The 25313-nt window shown below is 53.4% G+C and overlaps 2 protein-coding genes across 4 annotated transcripts in view; both read right to left on the bottom strand.

Moving 5' to 3' along the window:
• The window catches only part of LOC147096831 (cyclin-dependent kinase-like 1), an 83933-nt gene extending 83210 nt beyond the window's left edge, over window positions 1-723 (bottom strand). The window contains exon 1 of the mRNA XM_085973476.1: window positions 179-723. Coding sequence (XP_085829602.1) covers window positions 179-346 — 168 coding nt within the window. The 5' untranslated portion in view covers window positions 347-723. The remainder of the gene's footprint in view (window positions 1-178) is intronic.
• A 5179-nt stretch (window positions 724-5902) lies between these two features.
• Window positions 5903-25313, bottom strand: part of LOC147096830 (mitogen-activated protein kinase kinase kinase kinase 5-like) — a 217435-nt gene continuing 198024 nt past the window's right edge. For 2 of the 3 annotated variants that reach the window (XM_085973473.1, XM_085973475.1), the window contains 5 exons: window positions 22757-22825; window positions 16281-16373; window positions 10969-11039; window positions 8606-8661; window positions 5903-6333 (listed from right to left, as the gene is read on the bottom strand). In XM_085973473.1, the coding sequence (XP_085829599.1) occupies window positions 6195-6333; window positions 8606-8661; window positions 10969-11039; window positions 16281-16373; window positions 22757-22825 (428 nt within the window). In that variant the 3' untranslated portion in view covers window positions 5903-6194. The remainder of the gene's footprint in view (window positions 6334-8605; window positions 8662-10968; window positions 11040-16280; window positions 16374-22756; window positions 22826-25313) is intronic. The other variant, XM_085973474.1, reaches the window with a different exon arrangement.

Here is a 25313-nt window from a genome sequence, read left to right as displayed (position 1 = left end):
AGTCACATGGTTTGCGACGTGACGTCATCGCGTTGGCCCGCGCTCTTAAAGGGGCCATGCCCCGTACATGCACTATATACCTAACACAATGGTACAGTTTAGGCTGGTGTTAGAACATCGTTGGAGAGAATTATATACAGTTAGCCAGAGTAATTCAGTGGTTCTGCCACAGGCTTACCTTTAACATACGGATCTCTCTCAGCGCGATCTTCTTTATCAGGGGATCATCTTCCGACTCCACAAACTTCTTGATGGCCACGATCTGGCCCGTGTCCTTGTTCCTGCACCTGAACACCACCCCATACGAGCCCTCTCCAATTTTACCCAGCTTCTCATATTTCTCCATCTCACTGGCAGAGACCTGGCCTCACAAATACCCGAACCTCCAAAACAAGGGCCGTCTGTTCCTGCCTGTTCGGATCTTCAGCAGAAAATTGATATTTGTGGTTTTTTATTTAAAGACCTGTCGCTCTCTGGTTTTTCGGTTTTTCTCTGTTTATCTGGAGCTGACTGCTCCTCGGTCTTACTTCTCCCTCCAGTTATTGCTGGTTCTCTCTCTCTCTCTCCCACTATTGCTCTTTCCTTCTCTCTTGTTGTTTCTCCCTCTATTGCTGATTCTCTCTCACTCTCTCTGCTACTATTTCCCTCTCTTTCTCTATTGATGTTTCTCTCCCTCTTTCTATCTCTATCACTTGTTTCTCTCTCTCCTGTTTTTCCTCTCTCTCGTTTTTTCTCTCGTTTTTTCTCTCTCCTGTTCTCTCTCTCTCCCCCCTGTTCTCTCTCTCTCTCTCCCCCTGTTCTCTCTCTCTCTCTCTCTCCTGATCTCTCTCTTTCTCTCTCCTGCTCTCTCTCTCTTTCTCTCTCCTGCTCTCTCTCTCTCTTTCTCTCTCCTGCTCTCTCTCTCTCTCTCTCTCCTGTTCTCTCTCTCTCTCTCTCTCTCGTTCTCTCTCTCTCTCCTGTTCTCTCTCTCTCCTGTTCTCTCTCTCTCCTGTTCTCTCTCTCTCCCCTGTTCTCCCTCTCTCCTGCTCTCTCTCTCTCCCCTGTTCTCTCTCTCTCTCGTTCTCTCTCTCTCTCTCTCTCGTTCTCTCTCTCTCTCCCCTGTTCTCTCTCTCTCTCCCCTGTTCTCTCTCTCTCCCCTGTTCTCTCTCTCCCCTGTTCTCTCTCTCTCTCCCCTGTTCTCTCTCTCTCCCCTGTTCTCTCTCCCTCTCCTGTTCTCTCTCTCTCTCCCCTGTTCTCTCTCTCTCCCCTGTTCTCTCTCTCTCTCCCCTGTTCTCTCTCTCTCTCCCCTGTTCTCTCTCTCCCCTGTTCTCTCTCTCTCTCTCCCGTTCTCTCTCTCTCTCCTGTTCTCTCTCTCTCTCTCTCCTGTTCTCTCTCTCTCTCTCTCCTGTTCTCTCTCTCTCTCTCCTGTTCTCTCTCTCTCTCTCCCTCCTGTTTCTCTCTCTCTCTATCTCCTGTTTCTCTCTCTCTCTATCTCCTGTTTCTCTCTCTCTCTATCTCCTGTTTCTCTCTCTCTATCTCCTGTTTCTCTCTCTCTCTTTCTCCTGTTTCTCTCTCTCTCTATCTCCTGTTTCTCTCTCTCTCTATCTCCTGTTTCTCTCTCTCTCTATCTCCTGTTTCTCTCTCTCTCTTTCTCCTGTTTCTCTCTCTCTCTCTTTCTCCTGTTTCTCTCTCTCTCTCCTGTTTCCCTCTCTCTCTCTCTATCTCCTGTTTCTCTCTCCCTCTCTATCTCCTGTTTCTCTCTCTCTCTATCTCCTGTTTCTCTCTCTCTCTCTATCCCTCTCTCTCTCTCTATCTCCTGTTTCTCTCTCTCTCTCTATCCCTCTCTCTATCTCCTGTTTCTCTCTCTCTCTCTATCTCTCTCTCTCTCTATCTCCTGTTTCTCTCTCTCTATCTCCTGTTTCTCTCTCTCTATCTCCTGTTTCTCTCTCTCTCTCTCTCCTGTTTCTCTCTCTCTCTATCCCTCTCTCTCTCTCCTGTTTCTCTCTCTCTCTATCTCCTGTTTCTCTCTCTCTCTCTATCTCCTGTTTCTCTCTCTCTATCCCTCTCTCTCTCTCTATCTCCTGTTTCTCTCTCTCTCTCTATCCCTCTCTCTATCTCCTGTTTCTCTCTCTCTCTCTCTATCTCCTGTTTCTCTCTCTCTATCTCCTGTTTCTCTCTCTCTCTCTATCTCCTGTTTCTCTCTCTCTATCTCCTGTTTCTCTCTCTCTCTATCTCCTGTTTCTCTCTCTCTCTATCCCTCTCTCTCTCTCCTGTTTCTCTCTCTCTCTATCTCCTGTTTCTCTCTCTCTATCTCCTGTTTCTCTCTCTCTCTCTATCCCTCTCTCTCTCTCTATCTCCTGTTTCTCTCTCTCTCTCTATCCCTCTCTCTATCTTCTGTTTCTCTCTCTCTCTCTATCCCTCTCTCTCTCTATCCCTCTCTCTCTCTCTATCTCCTGTTTCTCTATCTCCTGTTTCTCTCTCTCTCTATCTCCTGTTTCTCTCTCTCTCTATCTCCTGTTTCTCTCTATCTCCTGTTTCTCTCTCTCTCTATCTCCTGTTTCTCGCTCTCTCTCTCTATCTCCTGTTTCTCTCTCTCTATCTCCTGTTTCTCTCTCTCTCTCTATCCTGTTTCTCTCTCTCTCCTCCTCAGTTCTCTCTCTCTGTCGGTGTAGAAAGCTGGATTTTAAAGATCTCCGGGGATCTCTTCCCTTCTTGCCCAGGCTGGGTCCCGCTGCCTCACTCCACCCTCTCCCTGGGCCCTCCAACACTCTCCTTGCCCGCTGCCCGCTGGGCTGGGCTGCGGTGCGGTGCCGAGTCTCAGGCTGGCCCCGGGTGCCCAGCTGTCACTCCGCTTCCCCCGCCCTCCCGGGGATTGCAACACCGCCAGCCCCGCCTCCGCCCATCCCCATTGGAGGCCGTGGGCATGTGCGGCCAACACTGCGCTCTGATAGGCCGCTTCAATTGGTTACATCTTGCAAGGAGTAAAATAGGACAAAAATCATCAATGGGGAGAAGGAACTGGGAAATGAGACTTACCTGGGACCAAGGGAATACTTACCTGGATGAGTGCAGCTCCAACAACACTCAAAAAGCTCGACGCCATCCAGGGCAAAGCAGCAAGAGAGAGCTTGGCGGGCCCCCCATCCACCACCTTAAACATTGACTCCCTCCACCACCGGCGCACCGTGGCTGCAGTGTGTACCATCCACAAGATGCACTGCAGCAACTCGCCAAGGCTTCAGCAGCACCTCCCAAACCCGCGACCTCTTCCACCTAGAAGGACAAGGGCAGCAGGCGCTTGGGAACACCACCACCTCCAGGTTCCCCTCCAAGTCACACACCATCCTGACTTGGAAATATATCGGCCGTTCCTTCACCAGCGCTGGGTCGAAATCCTGGAACTCCCTCCCTAACAGCGCTGTGGGAGTACCCTCACCACACGGACTACAGCGGTTCAAGAAGGCGGCTCACCACCACCTTCTCGAGGGCAACTGGGGATGGGCAATAAATGCCGGCCTTGCCAGCGACGCCCATATCCCAGGAACGAGTACATGCTTAAAAAGGGGTGGGTGGTCAGATATACCTGAGGCCAACACCCTCTGAATGCAGCCCCCTGTTGGAATTATCAAAAGGGCACCTGGAGGACAAAGCTTGTCTGCCAAACTGTTTTTGTGTTCAAACTCATTACAATGAGGATACGTCCTCCGAGTGGCTCTTGTTACATAGAAACATAGAAGATAGGAGCAGGAGTAGGCCATTCGGCCCCTCAAGCCTGCTCCGCCATTCAATGAGATCATGGCTGATCATCCAAACTCAGTACCCTGTCCCTGCTTTCTCCCCATATCCCTTGATCCCTTTAGCCTTAAGAAATATATCTAACTCCTTCTTGAATATATTTAATGAATTGAATTGTTCCATTAAGATATTTAACAAATCCCACCCTCACCAGACACCCAGTGAGAGGCTGTGCTTTCTTTTAGTACTTGGCCACTTGGAAGGTATGAGGGGCAATCAATCTCTAAATCTTATAAACTGCCAATGCAAATGACCCATGCATAAATCTTTGCCAGAAACCGATTCTGCTGAGCAGCCTTTTCGACCGAGCAAAACAAAAAGGGTCCATTCGGATTGCATCTTTACTAAAAGGTGTCTGTTTCAATGGAACAGGACAGTCTGAATCCATCACAGGTTGTCCTGCATCCAACATGAGGCTTAGCTGAGCTGAAGTTTATGGAGGGTGGAATATGGGAGGCCGGCCAGGAGAGTATTGGGAAAGGTCAAGCCTGGAGGTGACTAAAACATGGATGAGGGCTTCAGCAGTGGATGGGCTGAGGCAGGGGAACGAGGCGGACGATGTTATGGAGGCAGTCTTGCTGATGGAGAGGATATGGGGCTGCAATCTCAGCTCGTGGTCTAACAAGACTCCGAGACTGCGAACAGTGGGATTAAGGCGCATGTGATTGGGGGCAAGGTACTGACTTGGATAGAGAACTGGTTGGCAGACAGGAAGCAAAGATTATGATTAAACGGGTCTTTTTCCGAGTGGCAGGCAGTGACTAGTGGGGTACCGCAGGGATCGGTCCTAGGACCCCAGCTATTCACAATATATATTCATGATCTAGATGAGGGAACTAGATGTAATATCTCCAAGTTTGCAGATGACACAAAGCTGGGTGGGCGTGTGTGCTGTGAGGAGGATGCCGAGAAACTCCAGTATGATTTGGACAGGTTGGGTGATTGGGCAGATGCATGGCAGATGCCGTATAACGTGGATAAATGTGAAGTTATCCACTTCGGTAGGAAAAACAGAAAGGTAGAGTATTATTTAAATGGTGATAGATTGGGAATGTTGATGTACAAAGGGACCTGGGTGTCCTTGTACACCAGTCACTGAAAACAAACATGCAGGTGCAGCAAGCAGTTAGGAAGGCAAATGGTATGTTGGCCTTCATTGCAAGAGGATTTGAGTACAGGAGCAAGGATGTCTTACTACAGTTATACAGGGCCTTGGTGAGGCCACACCTGGAGTACTGTGTGCAGTTTTGGTCTCCTTACCTAAGAAAGGATATACTTGCCATAGAGGGAGTGCAGCGAAGGTTCACCAGACTGATTCCTGGGATGGCAGGACTGTCATATGAGGAGAGATTGGGTCGACTAGGCCTGTATTCACTAGAGATTAGAAGAATGAGAGGGGATCTCATTGAAACGTATAAAATTCTGACAGGGCTAGACAGACTGGATGCAGGGAGGATGTTTCCCCTGGCTGGGGGATCTAGAACGAGGGGTCACAGTCTCAGGATACAGGGTAGGACATTTAGGACTGAGATGAGGAGAAATTTCTTCACTCAGAGGGTGGTGAACCTGTGGAATTCTCTCCCACAGAAGGCTGTGGAGGCCAAGTCACTGAATATATTTAAGAAGGAGATAGATAGATTTCTAGACACAAAAGGCATCAAGGGGCGACGTAATAAAACTCACTACGCACTTGGTTTGAGTATAAAGCAAGGCTTTAATCAACTTGTTTCAGAACATGGAAGTCTAGTTGTACTTCATTAGTTCCTGTCTTACAAAATGTCCCCGAGCGAGCTGGGCCCACGCCCGAGTATTTATACTCCTTGGACGGCGCCACCAGCTGGCCGTCCAGCGTTATTTCATGAGTAGTTTCTTGATGAATGATGAGATTTATAACATTGGGTATGGGGAGAGAGCGGGACTATGGTATTGAGATAGAGGATCAGCCATGATCATATTAAATGGCGGAGCAGACTCGAAGGGCCGAATGGCCTACTCCTGCTCCTATTTTTCTCTGTTTCTATTGAGCGTGCCATCCTTGGCTGGCATAGCCTGCTGGGTTGGGTGTACCTGTTTAATAAACTTTTGCCACAACTTAGCAGACACTCGAGTAAAGAAGTGCACCAACAAGAAAGAGCAAATATATTTCTTTATTTATAGAATGTCACCGATGGCTTCATTCATCCCCCACTTTATAATATTCATCATTCAAACTTTACACGTTATGGGGTTTGTAGAAGTTGCTATAATACAAAGACACGGCGCTCTGAAACTGTGATGGAGATTCAGCAGTCAAGGACGAACCTTTGGCCCGCACACTGACACGTGAGAGGGGCCCAGCAGCTTTAAATATCGGGCAAGCTTCGTCCCGCTGCCAATAATCCCGTTCTTTTTTTGTGGCCCATCTTCCCGCAGGAATGGCGTCACTGCCGGGCTGTGACCGCCTCCGAGTGCCCGGCACCCATCTCGCACAGCGGGTTCTCCGGCACTTTCATGGTGTACAGGTTGCTGTGGGAGGTGGGGTCGTTGGACTGCCTGGTTTCGAAGACCACCAGCCTGTAGCTGTAAAAGGAAGACAGAAGACGTCGTCAATGACACCGCGGCCACTTTCACTCGCGCGAACCCAATGGCTGAAGCTGACTGCAATGGCAATCATTTTTGAGTGTGTTGAGATCCCCACCCCTCCAAAATTCTCCCTCCATCTCTCTTGAAGGCTTTAGGGTATGTGTTCCACAGGGGCCGCGCGCCCTCTGATACAGACCCCAAGGGATCATGTGTAAGCTTAAACAGTGAGTATTGGCAAACAATTGGACCATGGGGAGCATCATGGGCAAACCCGGTTAGTTATCTGAGATAACACAATGCATCTCCCATTCACTCGCAAAGCATTGAATCTTAATCAACCAACCCCTTCCCATTCATTCCCAGCGTACGCAATCCCAATGGACCAAACCCCTTCCATTCACCCACATTGTACACAATCCCAATGGACCAAACCCCTTCCATTCACCCACATTGTACTGAATCCCAATGGACCAAACCCCTTCCATTCACTCCCATTGTACACAATCCCAATGGACCAAACCCCTTCCATTCACTCCCATTGCACAGAATCCCAATGGACCAAACCCCTTCCATTCACCCACATTGTACACAATCCCAATGTACCAAACCCCTTCCATTCACTCCCATTGTACACAATCCCAATGGACCAAACCCCTTCCATTCACCCACATTGTACACAATCCCAATGGACCAAACCCCTTCCATTCACTCCCATTGTACACAATCCCAATGGACCAAACCCCTTCCATTCACCCACATTGTACTGAATCCCAATGGACCAAACCCCTTCCATTCACTCCCATTGCACAGAATCCCAATGGACCAAACCCCTTCCATTCACCCACATTGTACACAATCCCAATGGACCAAACCCCTTCCCATTCACCCACATTGTACTGAATCCCAATGGACCAAACCCCTTCCATTCACCCACATTGTACCGAATCCCAATGGACCAAACCCCTTCCATTCACCCACATTGTACACAATCCCAATGGACCAAACCCCTTCCATTCACCCACATTGTACACAATCCCAATGGACCAAACCCCTTCCATTCACCCACATTGTACACAATCCCAATGGACCAAACCCCTTCCATTCATCCACATTGTACACAATCCCAATGGACCAAACCCCTTCCATTCATCCACATTGTACACAATCCCAATGGACCAAACCCCTTCCATTCATCCACATTGTACTGAATCCCAATGGACCAAACCCCTTCCATTCACCCACATTGTACTGAATCCCAATGGACCAAACCCCTTCCATTCACCCACATTGTACACAATCCCAATGGACCAAACCCCTTCCATTCACTCCCATTGTACTGAATCCCAATGGACCAAACCCCTTCCATTCACTCCCATTGCACAGAATCCCAATGGACCAAACCTCTCCCAATCACTCCCAGCATACAGAATCCCAATGGACCAAACCCCTTCCATTCACCCACATTGTACACAATCCCAATGGACCAAACCCCTTCCATTCACCCACATTGTACACAATCCCAATGGACCAAACCCCTTCCATTCACTCCCATTGTACACAATCCCAATGGACCAAACCCCTTCCATTCACCCACATTGTACCGAATCCCAATGGACCAAACCACTTCCCATTCACTCCCAGTGTACAGAATCCCAATGGACCAAACCTCTCCCAATCACTCCCAGCATACAGAATCCCAATGAACCAAACCCCTTCCCATTCACCATGGTACAGACTCCCAAAATGGATCAAATCCCATCCCATCCCATTTTTTCCCCACTGTACAGAATCCCAGCAGACCAAAACCCTTCCCATTCACTCGAATCCTACAGAATCCCAATGGACCAAACCCCTTCCCATTTACTCCCATTGTACAGAATCTCAATGGACTAAATCCCATCCAATTTAGTCCCACTGTACAGAATCCCAATGGATCAAACCACTTCCCATTCACTCCCACAATATAAAATTCCCAAACCAAGCTTGAACTGTTCTCTAGTTTTAATGATCCGTGACACACAGCGAACAACCCCCAACCCTTGGCCAGGTGCCGCCTGGGCAGGGCAGCATGTCTCACAGTCTAATCGCTTTGTTGGGTCTTATTGAGGTTTGCAGTTGCTGAATGAATGGCTCTAGGGGCTGCTTTACCATAATTACACAAATGACAGGCTCCATAAACATTGCGCACCAAACTAGACCAAAGGTCAATTGCAAAGCATTTTGATGTGTGGAGTCAGTGTAGAACACTGCTGCTATTGAAGGTTCCTACCTGTCAGCTCCCAACAAGCGATAAATCCGACTAGCTTCTGTTTTCTCCTCAAAAATCTGCAAATAAATGGGAATATCGCTCGAGTCATTTTTCTGATTAACACGGAGCTGCTGAGTAATTACTGGATAACAAGCAATATTGCTACTTAATACTATTAGATCATCCATCTCCACTCACCTCTCTCCTCCTGACCCTTTCCCCCTGACCCTCTCCCCCTGACCCTCTCCCCCTGACCCTCTCTCCCCACCGACCCTCTCCCCCTGACCCTCTCCCCCGACCCTCTCCCCCCGACCCTCTCTCCCCACCGACCCTCTCCCCTGACCCTCTCCCCCTGACCCTCTCCCCTGACCCTCTCCCCCCGACCCTCTCCCCCCGACCCTCTCCCCCTGACCCTCTCCCCTGACCCTCTCCCCCGACCCTCTCCCCCTGACCCTCTCCACTCACCTCTCTCCGCCTGAACCTCTCCCCCCGCGACCCTCTCCCCCCAACCCTCTCCCCACCGACCCTCTCCCCCTGACCCTCTCCTAGAAACATAGAAGATAGGCGCAGGAGTAGGCCATTCGGCCCCTCGAGCCTGCTCCACCATTCAATGAGATCATGGCTGATCATCCAAATTCAGTACCCTGCCCCTGCCTTCTCCCCATATCCCTTGATCCCTTTAGCCTTAAGAAATATATCTAACTCCTTCTTGAATATATTTAATGAACTGGCCTCCACCGCCCTCTGTGGCAGAGAATTCCACAGGTTCACCACTCTCTGGGTGAAGAAATTCCTCCTCATTTCAGTCCTAACTGGCTTACCCCTTATCCTTAGACTATGACCCCTGGTTCTGGACTCCCCGCCATCAGGAACATCCTTCCTGCATCTAGTCTGTCCAGGCCTGACAGAATTTTATAAGTTTCAATGAGATCCCCTCTCAATCTTCTAAACTCCAGTGAGTATAAGCCCAATCGACACAATCTCTCCTCATACGTCATTCCTGCCATCCCAGGTATCAGTCTGGTGAATCTTCGCTGCACTCCCTCCATGGCAAGAACATCCTTCCTCAGATAAGGCGACCAAAACTGCACACAATACTCAAGGTGTGGTCTCACCAAGGCCCTGTACAACTGCAGCAAGGCATCCTTGTTCCTGTACTCGAACCCTGACCCTCTCCACCTGACCTTCTCCCCCCGACCCTCTCCCCCCCGACCCTCTCCCCCCGACCCTCTCCCCCCCGACCCTCTCCCCCGACCCTCTCCCCCAGACCCACTCCCCCGACCCTCTCCCCCCGACCCTCTCCCCCTGACCCTCTCCCCCTGACCCTCTCCACCTGACCCTCTCCACCTGACCCTCTCCCCTGACCCTCTCCCCCCCGACCTTCTCTCCCCCCGACCTTCTCTCCCCCCGACCCTCTCTCCCCCGACCCTCTCTCCCCCCGACCTCCTCTCCCCCCGACCCTCTCTCCCCCTGACCCTCTCCCCCCGACCCTCTCTCCCCCTGACCCTCTTCCCCCCGACCCTCTCCCCCTGACCCTCTCCACCTGACCCTCTCCCCCCCGACCCTCTCCCCCTGACCCTCTCCACCTGACCCTCTCCCCCTGACCCTCTCCCCCTGACCCTCTCCACCCGACCCTCTCCCCCTGACCCTCTCCCCCTGACCCTCTCCACCTGACCCTCTCCCCCTGACCCTCTCCCCCTGACCCTCTCCACCCGACCCTCTCCACCCGACCCTCTCCACCCGACCCTCTCCACCCGACCCTCTCCCCCCCGACCCTCTCCCCCTGACCCTCTCCACCTGACCCTCTCACCCAGACCCTCTCCACCTGACCCTCTCCCCCAGACTCTCTCCCCTGACCCTAACCCCCTGACCCTCTCACCCAGACCCTCTCCACCTGACCCTCTCCCCCAGACTCTCTCCCCTGACCCTCTCCCCCAGACTCTCTCCCCTGACCCTCTCCCCCAGACTCTCTCCCCTGACCCTCTCCACTCACCTCTCTCCCCTTGACCCTCTCCACCTGACCCTCTCCCCCAGACTCTCTCCCCCAGACCCTCTCCACCTGACCCTCTCCCTCCCCCGACCCTCTCTCCCCCAGACCCTCTCTCCCCCCCGACCTTCTCTCCCCAAGGCCTACTCCTGCTCCTTATGTTCACGATAACAATAAATAGCTCTTTCCTAATGAATTGGCTGGCTCTTTCACGATGGGCCGAATGACCTCCTTCTGTGCACTAAGACTCTAAGATCGCCTCTCAGACACCTCCTTTCCAGGTCTTTCCTCATACCTCAGACCCTGACACTGAGAGTCAGCCTCCATGACTTGAAAGTCTCCCTCGTTTCTTGGGGATCCGCGTGTTACTTCGCCATTGAAACAAAACTCTGCTCACCTCACAGGACCGGAAACTCTTCCGCTGCATCCCGTGTTTCCAAAATCCCAGGACGCTGTCGGAGAAGCAGACTGGACGAGGGAAGAGAAAGTGCACACAGCGTAAATGCTAGCAGATCACCCTTGGCATTGCTCACGGCGAGTTACACAGAACTTACAGGCACAGAAACAGGCCATTCGGCCCAACTGGTCCGTGCTGGTGTTTATGCTCCACATGAGCCTCCTCCCACCCCTCTTCATCTCACCCCCGCCTGCATAAGTTTCTATTCCTTTCTCCCTCGTGTATTTATCCAGCTTCCCCTTAAATGCATCGATGATATTCGCCTCAACTACTCCCTGTGGTAGTGAGTTAGAGGAATAGAGATATTGGCCAGAAGTTTCCTGTTAAAAATGGGTGGGTTTGGAACGTGGGGTCAGTTAAATTGTTAAAAGTGGGATTCCCGACCTGATCCTGCCTCCAACCCGCCCACTTCCGACGTGCCGACCAACCCGCTGCCAGGGAGCGTTACCTCAAATTAAATATTGTAATGAGGCCGGGAGCATTTCCTTCCCCCTCCATTTTGAATTTAAATGCATGTGGGCGGGTTTCACACGATCCGTGAAGCCCGGCAGCTAAACCAAGGCGGGGACTGCTGCACCCAGGAGGTAAGTGGCTTTAAACCGACCTCCTGGATCCAGGGTCCCTGCCTAACCCACCCACCCGCGATCGGAGACCCCACCGCGAGGCCTCCGATCGCCTCCACAGTCCTGCCCCCACCCACAACGATGATGATGAGGCCAGCCACGATCCTCCAGTATTGTGTGCAGTTTTGGTCGCCCTATTTGAGGAAGGATGCTCTTGCCATGGAGGGAGTGACGTAATAAAACTCACTACGCACTTGGTTTGAGTATAAAGCAAGGCTTTAATCAACTTGTTTCAGAACATGGAGGTCTAGTTGTACTTCACTAGTACCTTGTCTTACAAAATGTCCCTGAGCAAGCTGGGCCCACGCCCGAGTATTTATACTCCTTGGACGGCGCCACCAGCTGGCCGTCCAGCGTTATTTCACGAGTAGTTTCTTGATGAATGATGAGATTTATAACAGGGAGTGCAGCGAAGATTCACCAGACTGATACCTGGGATGGCAGGAATGACGTATGAGGAGAGATTGGGTCGATTGGGCTTATACTCGCTGGAGTTTAGAAGAATGAGACGGGATCTCATTGAAACTTATAAAATTCTAACAGGACTAGACAGACTAGATGAAGGAGGGATGTTCCCGATGGCAGGGGAGTCCAGGACCAGGGGTCACAGTCTAAGGATAAGGGGTAAGCCATTTAGGACAGAGATGAGGAGGAATTTCTTCACCCAGAGAGTAGTGAACCTGTGGAATTCTCTACGACAGAAGGCAGTTGAGGCCAATTCATTAAATATATTCAAGAAGGAGTTAGATATATTTCTTAAGGCTAAAGGGATCAAGGGATATGGGGAGAAGGCAGGGACAGGGTACTGAGTTTGGATGATCAGCCATGATCTCATTGAATGGCGGAGCAGGCTCGAGGGGCCGAATGGCCTACTCCTGCTCCTATCTTCTATGTTTCTATGTTTCTATGACCCCGATCTTCTGGCCCCCCTGACAATCCTCTGCCCCTCACCTGATCCCTGGCCGAACACCCCCCACCACGGCGACCCCCCATCGCCTGCCGATCCTGCAACCTCCCCACCGATCGTCTCTGCCCCCTCCCGATTGCCGACACCCCCTCCCGCCGATTCCCCATCCCCCTCTCCATTCCCCACTACCCCCCCCGCCAGTCCCCGACCCTCCCTTCCGTGATCCCTCCCCAGGACCAACCCCTCACAACTGAGGCCTACCCACCCACAGCCAGCCGGCCTCTCAAGCTGGCTGGCTGCGGGCAGGAAACCGAGGCCTCACGTTCAAAATTAGGCCCTGCCAGTAAAATCGGTGGGGCCTGTGGGAAACTTGGCCTCCCGGGCTTCCCGCCCGCCTCGGACACCCACCCTACCTCCCTGTCCTCAACCCATCTCCCCAAAGAAAATTCCGGCCATCATAAATAAACTGAGATAGGGAAAGTGTTACGAGAAGTAAGTGTGACACTTAGAGGAAGTGCAGGCTACAAGCAAGACTATTAATATATGATTGGTTAATTTAAAGTCATACATTCTGATCTTGCATTATAGATTACCATGTCCACTTTAAACATGTCACGCTGTAATTACACCCTCCCGCCAGAGGTGACACTACAGGACCTCCACTACTGGGAGGGTGCAATTAGTGTGACAGGTTGTCACTGAACAACTTCCATTATAAATGGGGACAAAATGATTTACAATGGAAAATGTGGATAGGAAGCACAGGCAGATGTTTAAATATATACCTGGGAGTGTTTGATGGGGACAGTGTAGAGGGAGCTTTACTCTGTATCTAACTCGTGCTGTACCTGCCCCGGGAGTGTTGGATGGGACAGTGTAGAGGGAGCTTTACTCTATATCCAAAACATGTTGTACCTGCCCTGGGAGTGTTTGACTGGACAGTGTAAAAGGAGCTTTACTCTGTATCTAACCCGTGCTGTACCTGCCCCGGGAGTGTTGGATGGGACAGTGTAGAGGGAGCTTTACTCTGTATCTAACCCGTGCTGCACCTGCCCCGGGAGTGTTTGATGGGACAGTGTAGAGGGAGCTTTACTCTGTATCTAACCCGTGCTGTACCTGCCCTGGGAGTGTTTGATGGGACAGTGTAGAGGGAGCTTTACTCTGTATCTAACCCCGTGCTGTACCAGCCCTGGGAGTGTTTGATGGGACAGTGTAGAGGGAGCTTTACTCTGTATCTAACCCGTGCTGTACCTGCCCTAGGAGTGTTTGATGGGAGAGTGTAGAGGGAGCTTTACTCTATATCTAAAACGTGCTGTACCTGCCCTGGGAGTGTTTGACTGGACAGTGTAGAGGGAGCTTTACTCTGTATCTAAAACGTGCTGTACCTGCCCTGGGAGTGTTTGACTGGACAGTGTAGAGGGAGCTTTACTCTGTATCTACCCCGTGCTGTACCTGCCCTGGGAGTGTTTGACGTGACAGTGTAGAGGGAGCTTTACTCTGTATCTAACCCGTGTTGTACCTGCCCTGGGAGTGTTTGATGGGACAGTGTAGAGGGAGCTTTACTCTGTATCTAACCCCATGCTGTACCGGCCCTGGGAGTGTTTGATGGGACAATGTAGAGGGAGCTTTACTCTGTATCTAACCCGTGCTGTACCTGCCCTGGGAGTGTTTGATGGGGACAGTGTAGAGGGAGCTTTACTCTGTATCTAACCCGTGCTGTACCTGCCCTGGAGTGTTTGATGGGACAGTGTAGAGGGAGCTTTACTCTGTATCTAAACCATGTTGTACCTGCACTGGGAGTGTTTGACTGGACAGTGTAGAGGGAGCTTTACTCTGTATCTAGGCCATGCTGTACCTGCCCTGGGAGTGTTTGATGGGAGAGTGTAGAGGGAGCTTTACTCTGTATCTAACCCGTGCTGTACCTGCCCTGGGAGTGTTTGATGGGACAGTGTAGAGGGAGCTTTCCTCTAAAGCTAACCCGTGCTGTACCTGCCCTGGGAGTGTTTGATGGGACAGTCTAGAGGGAGCTTTACTCTGTATCTAACCCGTGCTGTACCTGCCCTGGGAGTGTTTGATGGGACAGTGTAGAGGGAGCTTTACTCTGTATCTAACTCGTGCTGTACCTGCCCTCGGAGTGTTTGATGGGACAGTGTAGAGGGAGCTTTACTCTGTATCTAACTCGTGCTGTACCTGCCCTCGGAGTGTTTGATGGGACAGTGTAGAGGGAGCTTTACTCTGTATCTAACTCGTGCTGTACCTGCCCTGGGAATGTTTGATGGGACAGTGTAGAGGGAGCTTTACTCTGTATCTAACTCGTGCTGTACCTGCCCTCGGAGTGTTTGATGGGACAGTGTAGAGGGAGCTTTACTCTGTATCTAACTCGTGCTGTACCTGCCCTCGGAGTGTTTGATGGGACAGTGTAGAGGGAGCTTTACTCTGTATCTAACTCGTGCTGTACCTGCCCTGGGAGTGTTTGAAGGGACAGTGTAGAGGGAGCTTTACTCTGTATCTAACCCGTGCTGTACCTGCCCTGGGAATGTTTGATGGGACAGTGTAGAGGGAGCTTTACTCTGTATCTAACCCGTGCTGTACCTGCCCTGGGAATGTTTGATGGGACAGTGTAGAGGGAGCTTTACTTTGTATCTAACCCGTGCTGTATCTGCCCTCGGAGTGTTTGATGGGACAGTGTAGAGGGAGCTTTACTCTGTATCTAACCCGTGCTGTACCTGCCCTGGGAATGTTTGATGGGACAGTGTAGAGGGAGCTTTACTCTGTATCTAACCCGTGCTGTACCTGCCCTGGGAATGTTTGATGGGACAGTGTAGAGGGAGCTTTACTCTGTATCTAACTCGTGCTGTACCTGCCCTCGGAGTGTTTGATGGGACAGTGTAGAGGGAGCTTTACTCTGTATCTAACTCGTGCTGTACCTGCCCTCGGAGTGTTTGATGGGACAGTGTAGAGGGAGCTTTACTCTGTATCTAACTCGTGCTGTACCTGCCCTGGGAGTGTTTGATGGGAGAGTGTAGAGGGAGCTTTACTCTGTATCTAACCCCGTGCTGTACCTGCCCTGGGAGTGTTTGATGGGACAGTGTAGAGGGAGCTTTACTCTGTATCTAACCCCGTGCTGTACCTGCCCTGGGAGTGTTTGATGGGACAGTGTAGAGGGAGCTTTACTCTGTATCTAACCTGTGCTGTACCTGCCCTGGGAGTGTTTGATGGGACAGTGTCGAGGGAACTTTACTCTGTATCTAACCCGTGCTGTACCCGCCCCGGGAGTGTTGGATGGGACAGTGTAGAGGGAGCTTTACTCTGTATCTAACCCGTGCTGTACCTGCCCTGGGAGTGTTTGATGGGACAGTGTAGAGGGAGCTTTACTCTGTATCTAACCCGTGCTGTACCTGCCCTGGGAGTGTTTGATGGGACAGTGTAGAGGGAGCTTTACTCTGTATCTAACCCGTGCTGTACCTGCCCTGGGAGTGTTTGATGGGACAGTGTAGAGGGAGCTTTACTCTGTATCTAACCCGTGCTGTACCTGCCCTGGGAGTGTTTGATGGGACAGTGTAGAGGGAGCTTTACTCTGTATCTAACCCTGATATGCTTGGTAACCAAAATAGAAAGAGCTCCATTCCCGAGCACTAACATCCCCCCAAAATTACCCCACAAAAAGAACCCACTTGTAAAGCAATAAATAGTCGAGTTTGAAATAACTTTTAACTCCTTACCGACTGATTCCACTGGGACATCAAACGCCACCTCTGGGACCAGCTCCTTATTTGTCTTGAGGTATCCGTGAATATTTACAATTTTTATATTTTCTGTTAAAAGAAAATAGTCTTCTTAAATGAGAGGAAAAGGCCCAGATCATCCTCAGCGGGGGTCTGGCTGCTGGCTCTGAGGCGGGGTTGTGGGGGGGGGGGCTGGGGGGGGGGTGGGGGTGGGGGTAGCGACTTCCACCCGCTCGATTGACCTCACACTGACCCCTGCACCTGTCCTGCGGGGGGGTCAGCCCATTCGTATGCTCCAGGCCCACCTCAGGGCCTACAATCCTTGGGAGTCTGAGGTAAAGGAGTGAGGCCTGACTGAGAGGGAGGGACATGGTGAGGAGGCCGCTTGAAGTTCAAATTTAAAGATCCACTCTTTGGGGAGTGTGTGGAATTTAAAATGCAAGAGGTCTCCTGCCAGCCCTTGGTTGGTAGTAACCTGCTGCCGTTTCTGAGGCCCACTGTTGCTATGGCGATAACCAAGGATGCCTATTTTCATTGCCTACTTTAAATATGTCCGCCCATATTTAAGAAAGAGGAGCAGGGAGTAGGCCATTCGGGTCAGCGTTTTCACCGGTGCTATCACTTCTGGCGCAAAGTTCCAGAAGTCGTGGCTACCGATGGTGTTACAGCCGCACCCTCCACCCACAACCGCCCGCCCCGCCCCGCCACCCCCCGGCTGATTTCCTGCATGGTCACGGGGATCTGTTACTTTAGCACTTCAAGCTCTGACAGGGGGATTCGTTTGTTAAATTCTCGACCCCCTCATCACAGGCTGTGGAGAGTCTCCCTCAGAGAGGCCTGTGGAGTCTCCCTCAGAGAGGCCTGTGGAGTCTCCCTCAGAGAGGCCTGTGGAGTCTCCCTCAGAGGGACCTGTGGAGTCTCCCTCAGAGGGGCCTGTGGAATCTCCCTCAGAGGGACCTGTGGAGTCTCCCTCAGAGAGGCCTGTGGAGAGTCTCCCTCAGAGAGGCCTGTGGAGTCTCCCTCAGAGAGGCCTGTGGAGAGTCTCCCTCAGAGAGGCCTGTGGAGTCTCCCTCAGAGGGACCTGTGGAGTCTCCCTCAGAGGGGCCTGTGGAGTCTCCCTCAGAGGGACCTGTGGAATCTCCCTCAGAGGGACCTGTGGAGTCTCCCTCAGAGGGACCTGTGGAGTCTCCCTCAGAGGGACCTGTGGAATCTCCCTCAGAGGGACCTGTGGAATCTCCCTCAGAGGGACCTGTGGAATCTCCCTCAGAGGGACCTGTGGAGTCTCCCTCAGAGGGACCTGTGGAATCTCCCTCAGAGGGACCTGTGGAGTCTCCCTCAGAGAGGCCTGTGGAGTCTCCCTCAGAGGGACCTGTGGAGTCTCCCTCAGAGGGACCTGTGGAGTCTCCCTCAGAGGGACCTGTGGAATCTCCCTCAGAGAGACCTGTGGAGTCTCCCTCAGAGAGGCCTGTGGAGTCTCCCTCAGAGGGACCTGTGGAGTCTCCCTCAGAGGGACCTGTGGAGTCTCCCTCAGAGGGGCCTGTGGAGTCTCCCTCAGAGGGACCTGTGGAGTCTCCCTCAGAGAGGCCTGTGGAGTCTCCCTCAGAGGGACCTGTGGAGTCTCCCTCAGAGGGACCTGTGGAGTCTCCCTCAGAGAGGCCTGTGGAATCTCCCTCAGAGGGACCTGTGGAGTCTCCCTCAGAGAGGCCTGTGGAGTCTCCCTCAGAGAGACCTGTGGAGTCTCCCTCAGAGGGGCCTGTGGAGTCTCCCTCAGAGAGGCCTGTGGAGTCTCCCTCAGAGAGGCCTGTGGAGTCTCCCTCAGAGAGGCCTGTGGAATCTCCCTCAGAGGGACCTGTGGAATCTCCCTCAGAGAGGCCTGTGGAGTCTCCCTCAGAGGGACCTGTGGAGTCTCCCTCAGAGAGGCCTGTGGAGTCTCCCTCAGAGGGACCTGTGGAGTCTCCCTCAGAGAGGCCTGTGGAGTCTCCCTCAGAGGGACCTGTGGAGTCTCCCTCAGAGAGGCCTGTGGAATCTCCCTCAGAGAGGCCTGTGGAGTCTCCCTCAGAGGGACCTGTGGAGTCTCCCTCAGAGAGGCCTGTGGAGTCTCCCTCAGAGGGGCCTGTGGAGTCTCCCTCAGAGGGACCTGTGGAGTCTCCCTCAGAGGGGCCTGTGGAGTCTCCCTCAGAGAGGCCTGTGGAGTCTCCCTCAGAGAGGCCTGTGGAGTCTCCCTCAGAGGGGCCTGTGGAGTCTCCCTCAGAGAGGCCTGTGGAGTCTCCCTCAGAGGGACCTGTGGAATCTCCCTCAGAGGGACCTGTGGAGTCTCCCTCAGAGGGACCTGTGGAGTCTCCCTCAGAGAGGCCTGTGGAGTCTCCCTCAGAGGGACCTGTGGAGTCTCCCTCAGAGGGACCTGTGGAATCTCCCTCAGAGGGACCTGTGGAGTCTCCCTCAGAGAGGCCTGTGGAGTCTCCCTCAGAGGGACCTGTGGAGTCTCCCTCAGAGGGACCTGTGGAGTCTCCCTCAGAGGGACCTGTGGAGTCTCCCTCAGAGGGACCTGTGGAGTCTCCCTCAGAGAGGCCTGTGGAGTCTCCCTCAGAGGGACCTGTGGAGTCTCCCTCAGAGGGACCTGTGGAGTCTCCCTCAGAGGGACCTGTGGAGTCTCCCTCAGAGGGACCTGTGGAGTCTCCCTCAGAGAGGCCTGTGGAATCTCCCTCAGAGGGACCTGTGGAGTCTCCCTCAGAGGGACCTGTGGAGTCTCCCTCAGAGAGGCCTGTGGAGTCTCCCTCAGAGAGGCCTGTGGAGTCTCCCTCAGAGAGGCCTGTGGAGTCTCCCTCAGAGAGGCCTGTGGAGTCTCCCTCAGAGAGGCCTGTGGAGTCTCCCTCAGAGGGACCTGTGGAGTCTCCCTCAGAGAGGCCTGTGGAGTCTCCCTCAGAGAGGCCTGTGGAGTCTCCCTCAGAGGGGCCTGTGGAGTCTCCCTCAGAGAGGCCTGTGGAGTCTCCCTCAGAGGGACCTGTGGAATCTCCCTCAGAGGGACCTGTGGAATCTCCCTCAGAGGGACCTGTGGAGTCTCCCTCAGAGAGGCCTGTGGAGTCTCCCTCAGAGGGACCTGTGGAGTCTCCCTCAGAGGGACCTGTGGAATCTCCCTCAGAGGGACCTGTGGAGTCTCCCTCAGAGAGGCCTGTGGAGTCTCCCTCAGAGGGACCTGTGGAGTCTCCCTCAGAGGGACCTGTGGAGTCTCCCTCAGAGGGACCTGTGGAGTCTCCCTCAGAGAGGCCTGTGGAGTCTCCCTCAGAGGGACCTGTGGAGTCTCCCTCAGAGAGGCCTGTGGAGTCTCCCTCAGAGGGACCTGTGGAGTCTCCCTCAGAGGGACCTGTGGAGTCTCCCTCAGAGGGACCTGTGGAGTCTCCCTCAGAGAGGCCTGTGGAATCTCCCTCAGAGGGACCTGTGGAGTCTCCCTCAGAGGGACCTGTGGAGTCTCCCTCAGAGAGGCCTGTGGAGTCTCCCTCAGAGAGGCCTGTGGAGTCTCCCTCAGAGAGGCCTGTGGAGTCTCCCTCAGAGGGACCTGTGGAGTCTCCCTCAGAGAGGCCTGTGGAGTCTCCCTCAGAGGGACCTGTGGAGTCTCCCTCAGAGGGACCTGTGGAGTCTCCCTCAGAGAGGCCTGTGGAGTCTCCCTCAGAGAGGCCTGTGGAGTCTCCCTCAGAGGGACCTGTGGAGTCTCCCTCAGAGGGACCTGTGGAGTCTCCCTCAGAGAGGCCTGTGGAATCTCCCTCAGAGGGACCTGTGGAGTCTCCCTCAGAGGGACCTGTGGAGTCTCCCTCAGAGGGACCTGTGGAATCTCCCTCAGAGAGGCCTGTGGAGTCTCCCTCAGAGAGGCCTGTGGAGTCTCCCTCAGAGGGACCTGTGGAATCTCCCTCAGAGGGACCTGTGGTGTCTCCCTCAGAGGGGCCTGTGGAGTCTCCCTCAGAGGGACCTGTGGAGTCTCCCTCAGAGGGACCTGTGGAGTCTCCCTCAGAGGGACCTGTGGAGTCTCCCTCAGAGAGGCCTGTGGAGTCTCCCTCAGAGGGACCTGTGGAGTCTCCCTCAGAGGGACCTGTGGAGTCTCCCTCAGAGAGGCCTGTGGAGTCTCCCTCAGAGGGACCTGTGGTGTCTCCCTCAGAGGGGCCTGTGGAGTCTCCCTCAGAGAGGCCTGTGGAGTCTCCCTCAGAGAGGCCTGTGGAATCTCCCTCAGAGAGGCCTGTGGAGTCTCCCTCAGAGAGGCCTGTGGAATCTCCCTCAGAGGGACCTGTGGAGTCTCCCTCAGAGAGGCCTGTGGAGTCTCCCTCAGAGGGACCTGTGGAATCTCCCTCAGAGGGACCTGTGGAGTCTCCCTCAGAGGGACCTGTGGAGTCTCCCTCAGAGGGACCTGTGGAGTCTCCCTCAGAGAGGCCTGTGGAGTCTCCCTCAGAGGGACCTGTGGAGTCTCCCTCAGAGGGACCTGTGGCGTCTCCCTCAGAGGGACCTGTGGAGTCTCCCTCAGAGGGACCTGTGGAGTCTCCCTCAGAGGGACCTGTGGAGTCTCCCTCAGAGGGACCTGTGGAGTCTCCCTCAGAGAGGCCTGTGGAGTCTCCCTCAGAGGGACCTGTGGAGTCTCCCTCAGAGGGACCTGTGGAATCTCCCTCAGAGAGGCCTGTGGAGTCTCCCTCAGAGAGGCCTGTGGAGTCTCCCTCAGAGGGACCTGTGGAGTCTCCCTCAGAGGGACCTGTGGAGTCTCCCTCAGAGGGACCTGTGGAGTCTCCCTCAGAGGGACCTGTGGAATCTCCCTGAGAGGCCTGTGGAGTCTCCCTCAGAGGGACCTGTGGAGTCTCCCTCAGAGAGGCCTGTGGAGTCTCCCTCAGAGGGGCCTGTGGAGTCTCCCTCAGAGAGGCCTGTGGAGTCTCCCTCAGAGAGGCCTGTGGAGTCTCCCTCAGAGAGGCCTGTGGAGTCTCCCTCAGAGGGACCTGTGGAGTCTCCCTCAGAGGGACCTGTGGAATCTCCCTCAGAGGGACCTGTGGAATCTCCTTCAGAGAGGCCTGTGGAATCTCCCTCAGAGGGACCTGTGGAATCTCCCTGAGAGGCCTGTGGAGTCTCCCTCAGAGGGACCTGTGGAGTCTCCCTCAGAGAGGCCTGTGGAGTCTCCCTCAGAGAGGCCTGTGGAATCTCCTTCAGAGGGGCCTGTGGAGTCTCCCTCAGAGGGGCCTGTGGAGTCTCCCTCAGAGGGACCTGTGGAATCTCCCTCAGAGGGACCTGTGGAGTCTCCCTCAGAGAGGCCTGTGGAGTCTCCCTCAGAGAGGCCTGTGGAATCTCCTTCAGAGAGGCCTGTGGAATCTCCCTCAGAGAGGCCTGTGGAGTCTCCCTCAGAGAGGCCTGTGGAGTCTCCCTCAGAGAGGCCTGTGGAGTCTCCCTCAGAGAGGCCTGTGGAGAGTCTCCCTCAGAGGGACCTGTGGAGTCTCCCTCAGAGGGACCTGTGGAGTCTCCCTCAGAGGGACCTGTGGAGTCTCCCTCAGAGAGGCCTGTGGAGTCTCCCTCAGAGGGACCTGTGGAGTCTCCCTCAGAGAGGCCTGTGGAGTCTCCCTCAGAGAGGCCTGTGGAGAGTCTCCCTCAGAGGATATATACAGAGGAAGTATATACTTGCCTTAGAGGAAGTGCAACGAAGGTTTACTAGACTGATTCCTGGGATAGGGGGACTGTCCTATGAGGAGAGATTGAGTAGACTAGGCCTATATTCTCTAGAGTTTAGAAGAATGAGAGGTGATCTCATTGAAACATACAAAATTCTTACAGGGCTTGACAGGGTCGATGCAGGGAGGATGTTTCCCCTGGCTGGGGAGTCTAGAACCAGGGGTCACAGTCTCAGAATAAGGGGTCGGCCATTTAGGACTGAGATGAGGAGAAATTTCTTCACTCAGAGGGTGGTGAATCTTTGGAATTCTCTCCCCCAGAGGGCTGTGGAGGCTCAGTCGTTGAGTATATTCAAGACTGAGATCGATAGATTTTTGGATACTGAGGGGAATCGAGGGATTTGGGGATCGGGCAGGAAAGTGGAGTTGAGGTCGAAGATCAGCCATGATCTTATTGAATGGCGGAGCAGACTTGAGGGTCCGAGTGGCCAACTCCTGCTCCTATTTCTTATGTTTTTATGACTCAATGGGTTAGATTTTCTTGTTGGACTTGCTGCCCGAGTGTAAAACTGGCGGTTTAATCGGCTGTTATAGAAACCGCCCTCAATGGAATTAAAGTTCGGACGGTTTCTATAATGGGCGGGCGATCGCAATGTCAGTATTTACACCCGGGTGGTGTATCTACCCCAACGGCTGTGGGTCGCCCTGCTCCTTAGGCTCTGCCCTAAATGTGCCGACCTCCCACTCTTGGTGCAATATGCGACAGCGCCGGTAACCACGGGCAACCCTCGGGTGGGGGGGGAGGTGGTCACCTGAGCCGAGCGAGTGCGCGGTGTTTGTACTTACGGCCGATGCACACCAGCACCATGTCGCTGTCCAGATGACGTACGTGGACAAACTCCTCCTGCGGACCTGCTGCAACGAGAAAGCTTGGCGTTACCTCGGCCGGGCTACAATTTGAAGGAACGTCCCGCAAAAGGAGTGTCTCGCCGACCTCCGCCCTGACCTCGGCGCCATTCTGCATCGAGCTGTCTGAGTTATTTATAGGAGAGCGCATCCCGAAATAAACGCTGTGCCGTCGTAGTCGCACAGACGGGAGGAGCAGGTGCCAGTAAAAGTCCGAGAACTTCAGCTTGGCCCCGGGGTGGATGCTTCTGGCAGATCGGCCGCCCGTTAAAGAACCCGCCCAGCTGTCAACGATTTCAACGGAATGGAAATCAGACGGGTTCTAGAACGGGCGTGCGCTCTGCCAGATTAACGCACAGTGGGCGGGAACATTCCCCCTGATATTTCTTTGCTCTTTAAAACATCGTAATTAGTCATCCTGTTTAAAATAAAGGGGTTCGGGTCTCCATTAAAGGGGCAGTAGGAGGAGCCAAACGTTCGAAGCCAGCGGGCTTACCCCTCCCGTAAACTGCGCCGCGGCTCTGCTCGGTATCCAGCACCCGTCGCCATCTCAGCGACGCGCAGACCATAATAACCACGACTGTGACATCTTGCGTGTGCGCTGTGGATTATGGGTGTTCCCCCATTCACAGTGTCACCGGATGGGAACTTCACAAATGTCACGGGGAAGGGCAGTGCGGGGTCGGGGGGTGGGGGAAACTTCTGCTCAAAGCGTCTGACGCCCCGGAAAGGTAACACGTCGTGCGGCGAGAGGTCAGGGAGTAAAATTTCGTTCTGTGGGAGCTTTGTTCTTGGGGCTGTGGTCAACATTGACCGCATTTGTTGTCCAACCCTAGTTGTCCTGAGCTGAGAGTCAACCACATACTAAGGTGGCCATCTGTAGCTACTAGATTGGCAGATTGGGTGACCGCTTTGCGGAACACCTCCGTTCAGTCCGTAAGGGGGACCCTGAGCTCCCAGTGGCCTGTCACTTTAATTCACCGCTCCACTCCCACTCAGACCTCTCCGTCCTTGGCCTCTTGCATTGTTCTACGGAAGCTCAGCATAAGCTCGAGGAACAGCACCTCATCTTTCAATTAGGCACTTTACAGCCTTCCGGACTCAATATCGAGTTCAACAATTTCAGATCATAACCTCGGCCCCTATCACATATATATCATTTCTTATTTTTTATCCACACTTTTTGTTTGTCCCCTTTTCTTTTTCTCCCCCACGGGGCAGCTGTCTTTCATTCTGCCAGCGCAATTCCCACCGCATCTGGCGCCATCCTTTGTTCCTTAACCTGTCCCATTACCATCTCCTCTCGCCTTGAATATCTCTTAATGTCTCTCAATGTCTCTCAATCTCTCCTGCTTTCTATCCTATCACTGACCTTCCCTTTTGTCCTTTCATCCCCTCCCCCTTTTCCCAGCCCCTAAACTTGCTTTCCATTTCCTGCTTTTTTCCAGTCCTGACGAAGGGTTTCGACCTGAAACGTTAACTCTGTTTCTCTCTCCACGGATGTTGTCTGGCCTGCTGAGTTTTTCCAGCGTTTTCTGTTGTTATTTCGGATTTCCAGCATCCGCAGTATTTTGCTATCGTCATCTATAGGTTCTAGTTGGACGCGGCCCATGGGGGAGGGGACGGGGTTCGCTCTGGCTGCCTGCCTCTCTTGTCGCGGTCTTGTCCACCCACGCCCAGGTGACCCTGGAGAGGGGGCACGTGGTGTCCGCCAGTTTGCTTGCGGCCTTCCGTGACCGGTGGGCACCGCAGGGACTGGAGTATGTCTGGTGGACACCAAGAGCATTTCGTTTCATTTTGTTCCTGGTTAAGCTATTTTATTAGTAGAGCCCCTTAAAAAAAAAGGGGGCAAGTTTAAAAGAAATACGTTTTTCCCTTGATGACTCCTCATCGGCCTCCAGAAAAAGGCATACTGTGGAACTGGAGCTACCAGTAGGCCCGGACTAGTTGGGGTGGCAGGTTCTCTTCCCTGAAGGACATTGGTGAACCAGTTGGGTTTCTATAACAATCCGGCAGCTTTCATGGTCAGTTTATCTGGTGGCAGCCCACAAACGTCCAGATGGATTGAGCTTGGTTCATGGTGTGGATTATTGGCTCCTGACCTCTGGGCTGCCAGGACCATAGGCTACTGTCAACAAGGGCAGACATCGATGACGAAGTCCAACACCGCCTTCAGTGTGCCAGTGCAGCCTTCGGTCGCCTGAGGAAGAGAGTGTTTGAAGACCAGGACCTCAAACCCGGCACTAACCTCATGGTCTACAGAGCAGCAGTGATACCCGCCCTGCTGTATGCCTCAGAGACATGGACCATGTACAGCAGGCACCTCAAAGCATTGGAGAGGTACCACCAACGCTGCCTCCGCAAGATCTTGCAAATCCATTGGCGGGATAGGTGCACCAACGTCAGTGTTCTCGCTCAAGCCAACATCCCCAGCATCGAAGCTCTGACCACGTTCGATCAGCTCCAATGGACGGGCCACATCGTCCGCATGCCCAAT

The sequence above is a fragment of the Somniosus microcephalus genome, chromosome 34, assembly GCF_052327205.1.
Source record: "Somniosus microcephalus isolate GS21.2 chromosome 34, FLI_Smic_1.0, whole genome shotgun sequence".
Lineage (NCBI taxonomy): Eukaryota > Metazoa > Chordata > Chondrichthyes > Squaliformes > Somniosidae > Somniosus > Somniosus microcephalus.
This window is presented reverse-complemented; position numbering and strand designations above follow the sequence as displayed.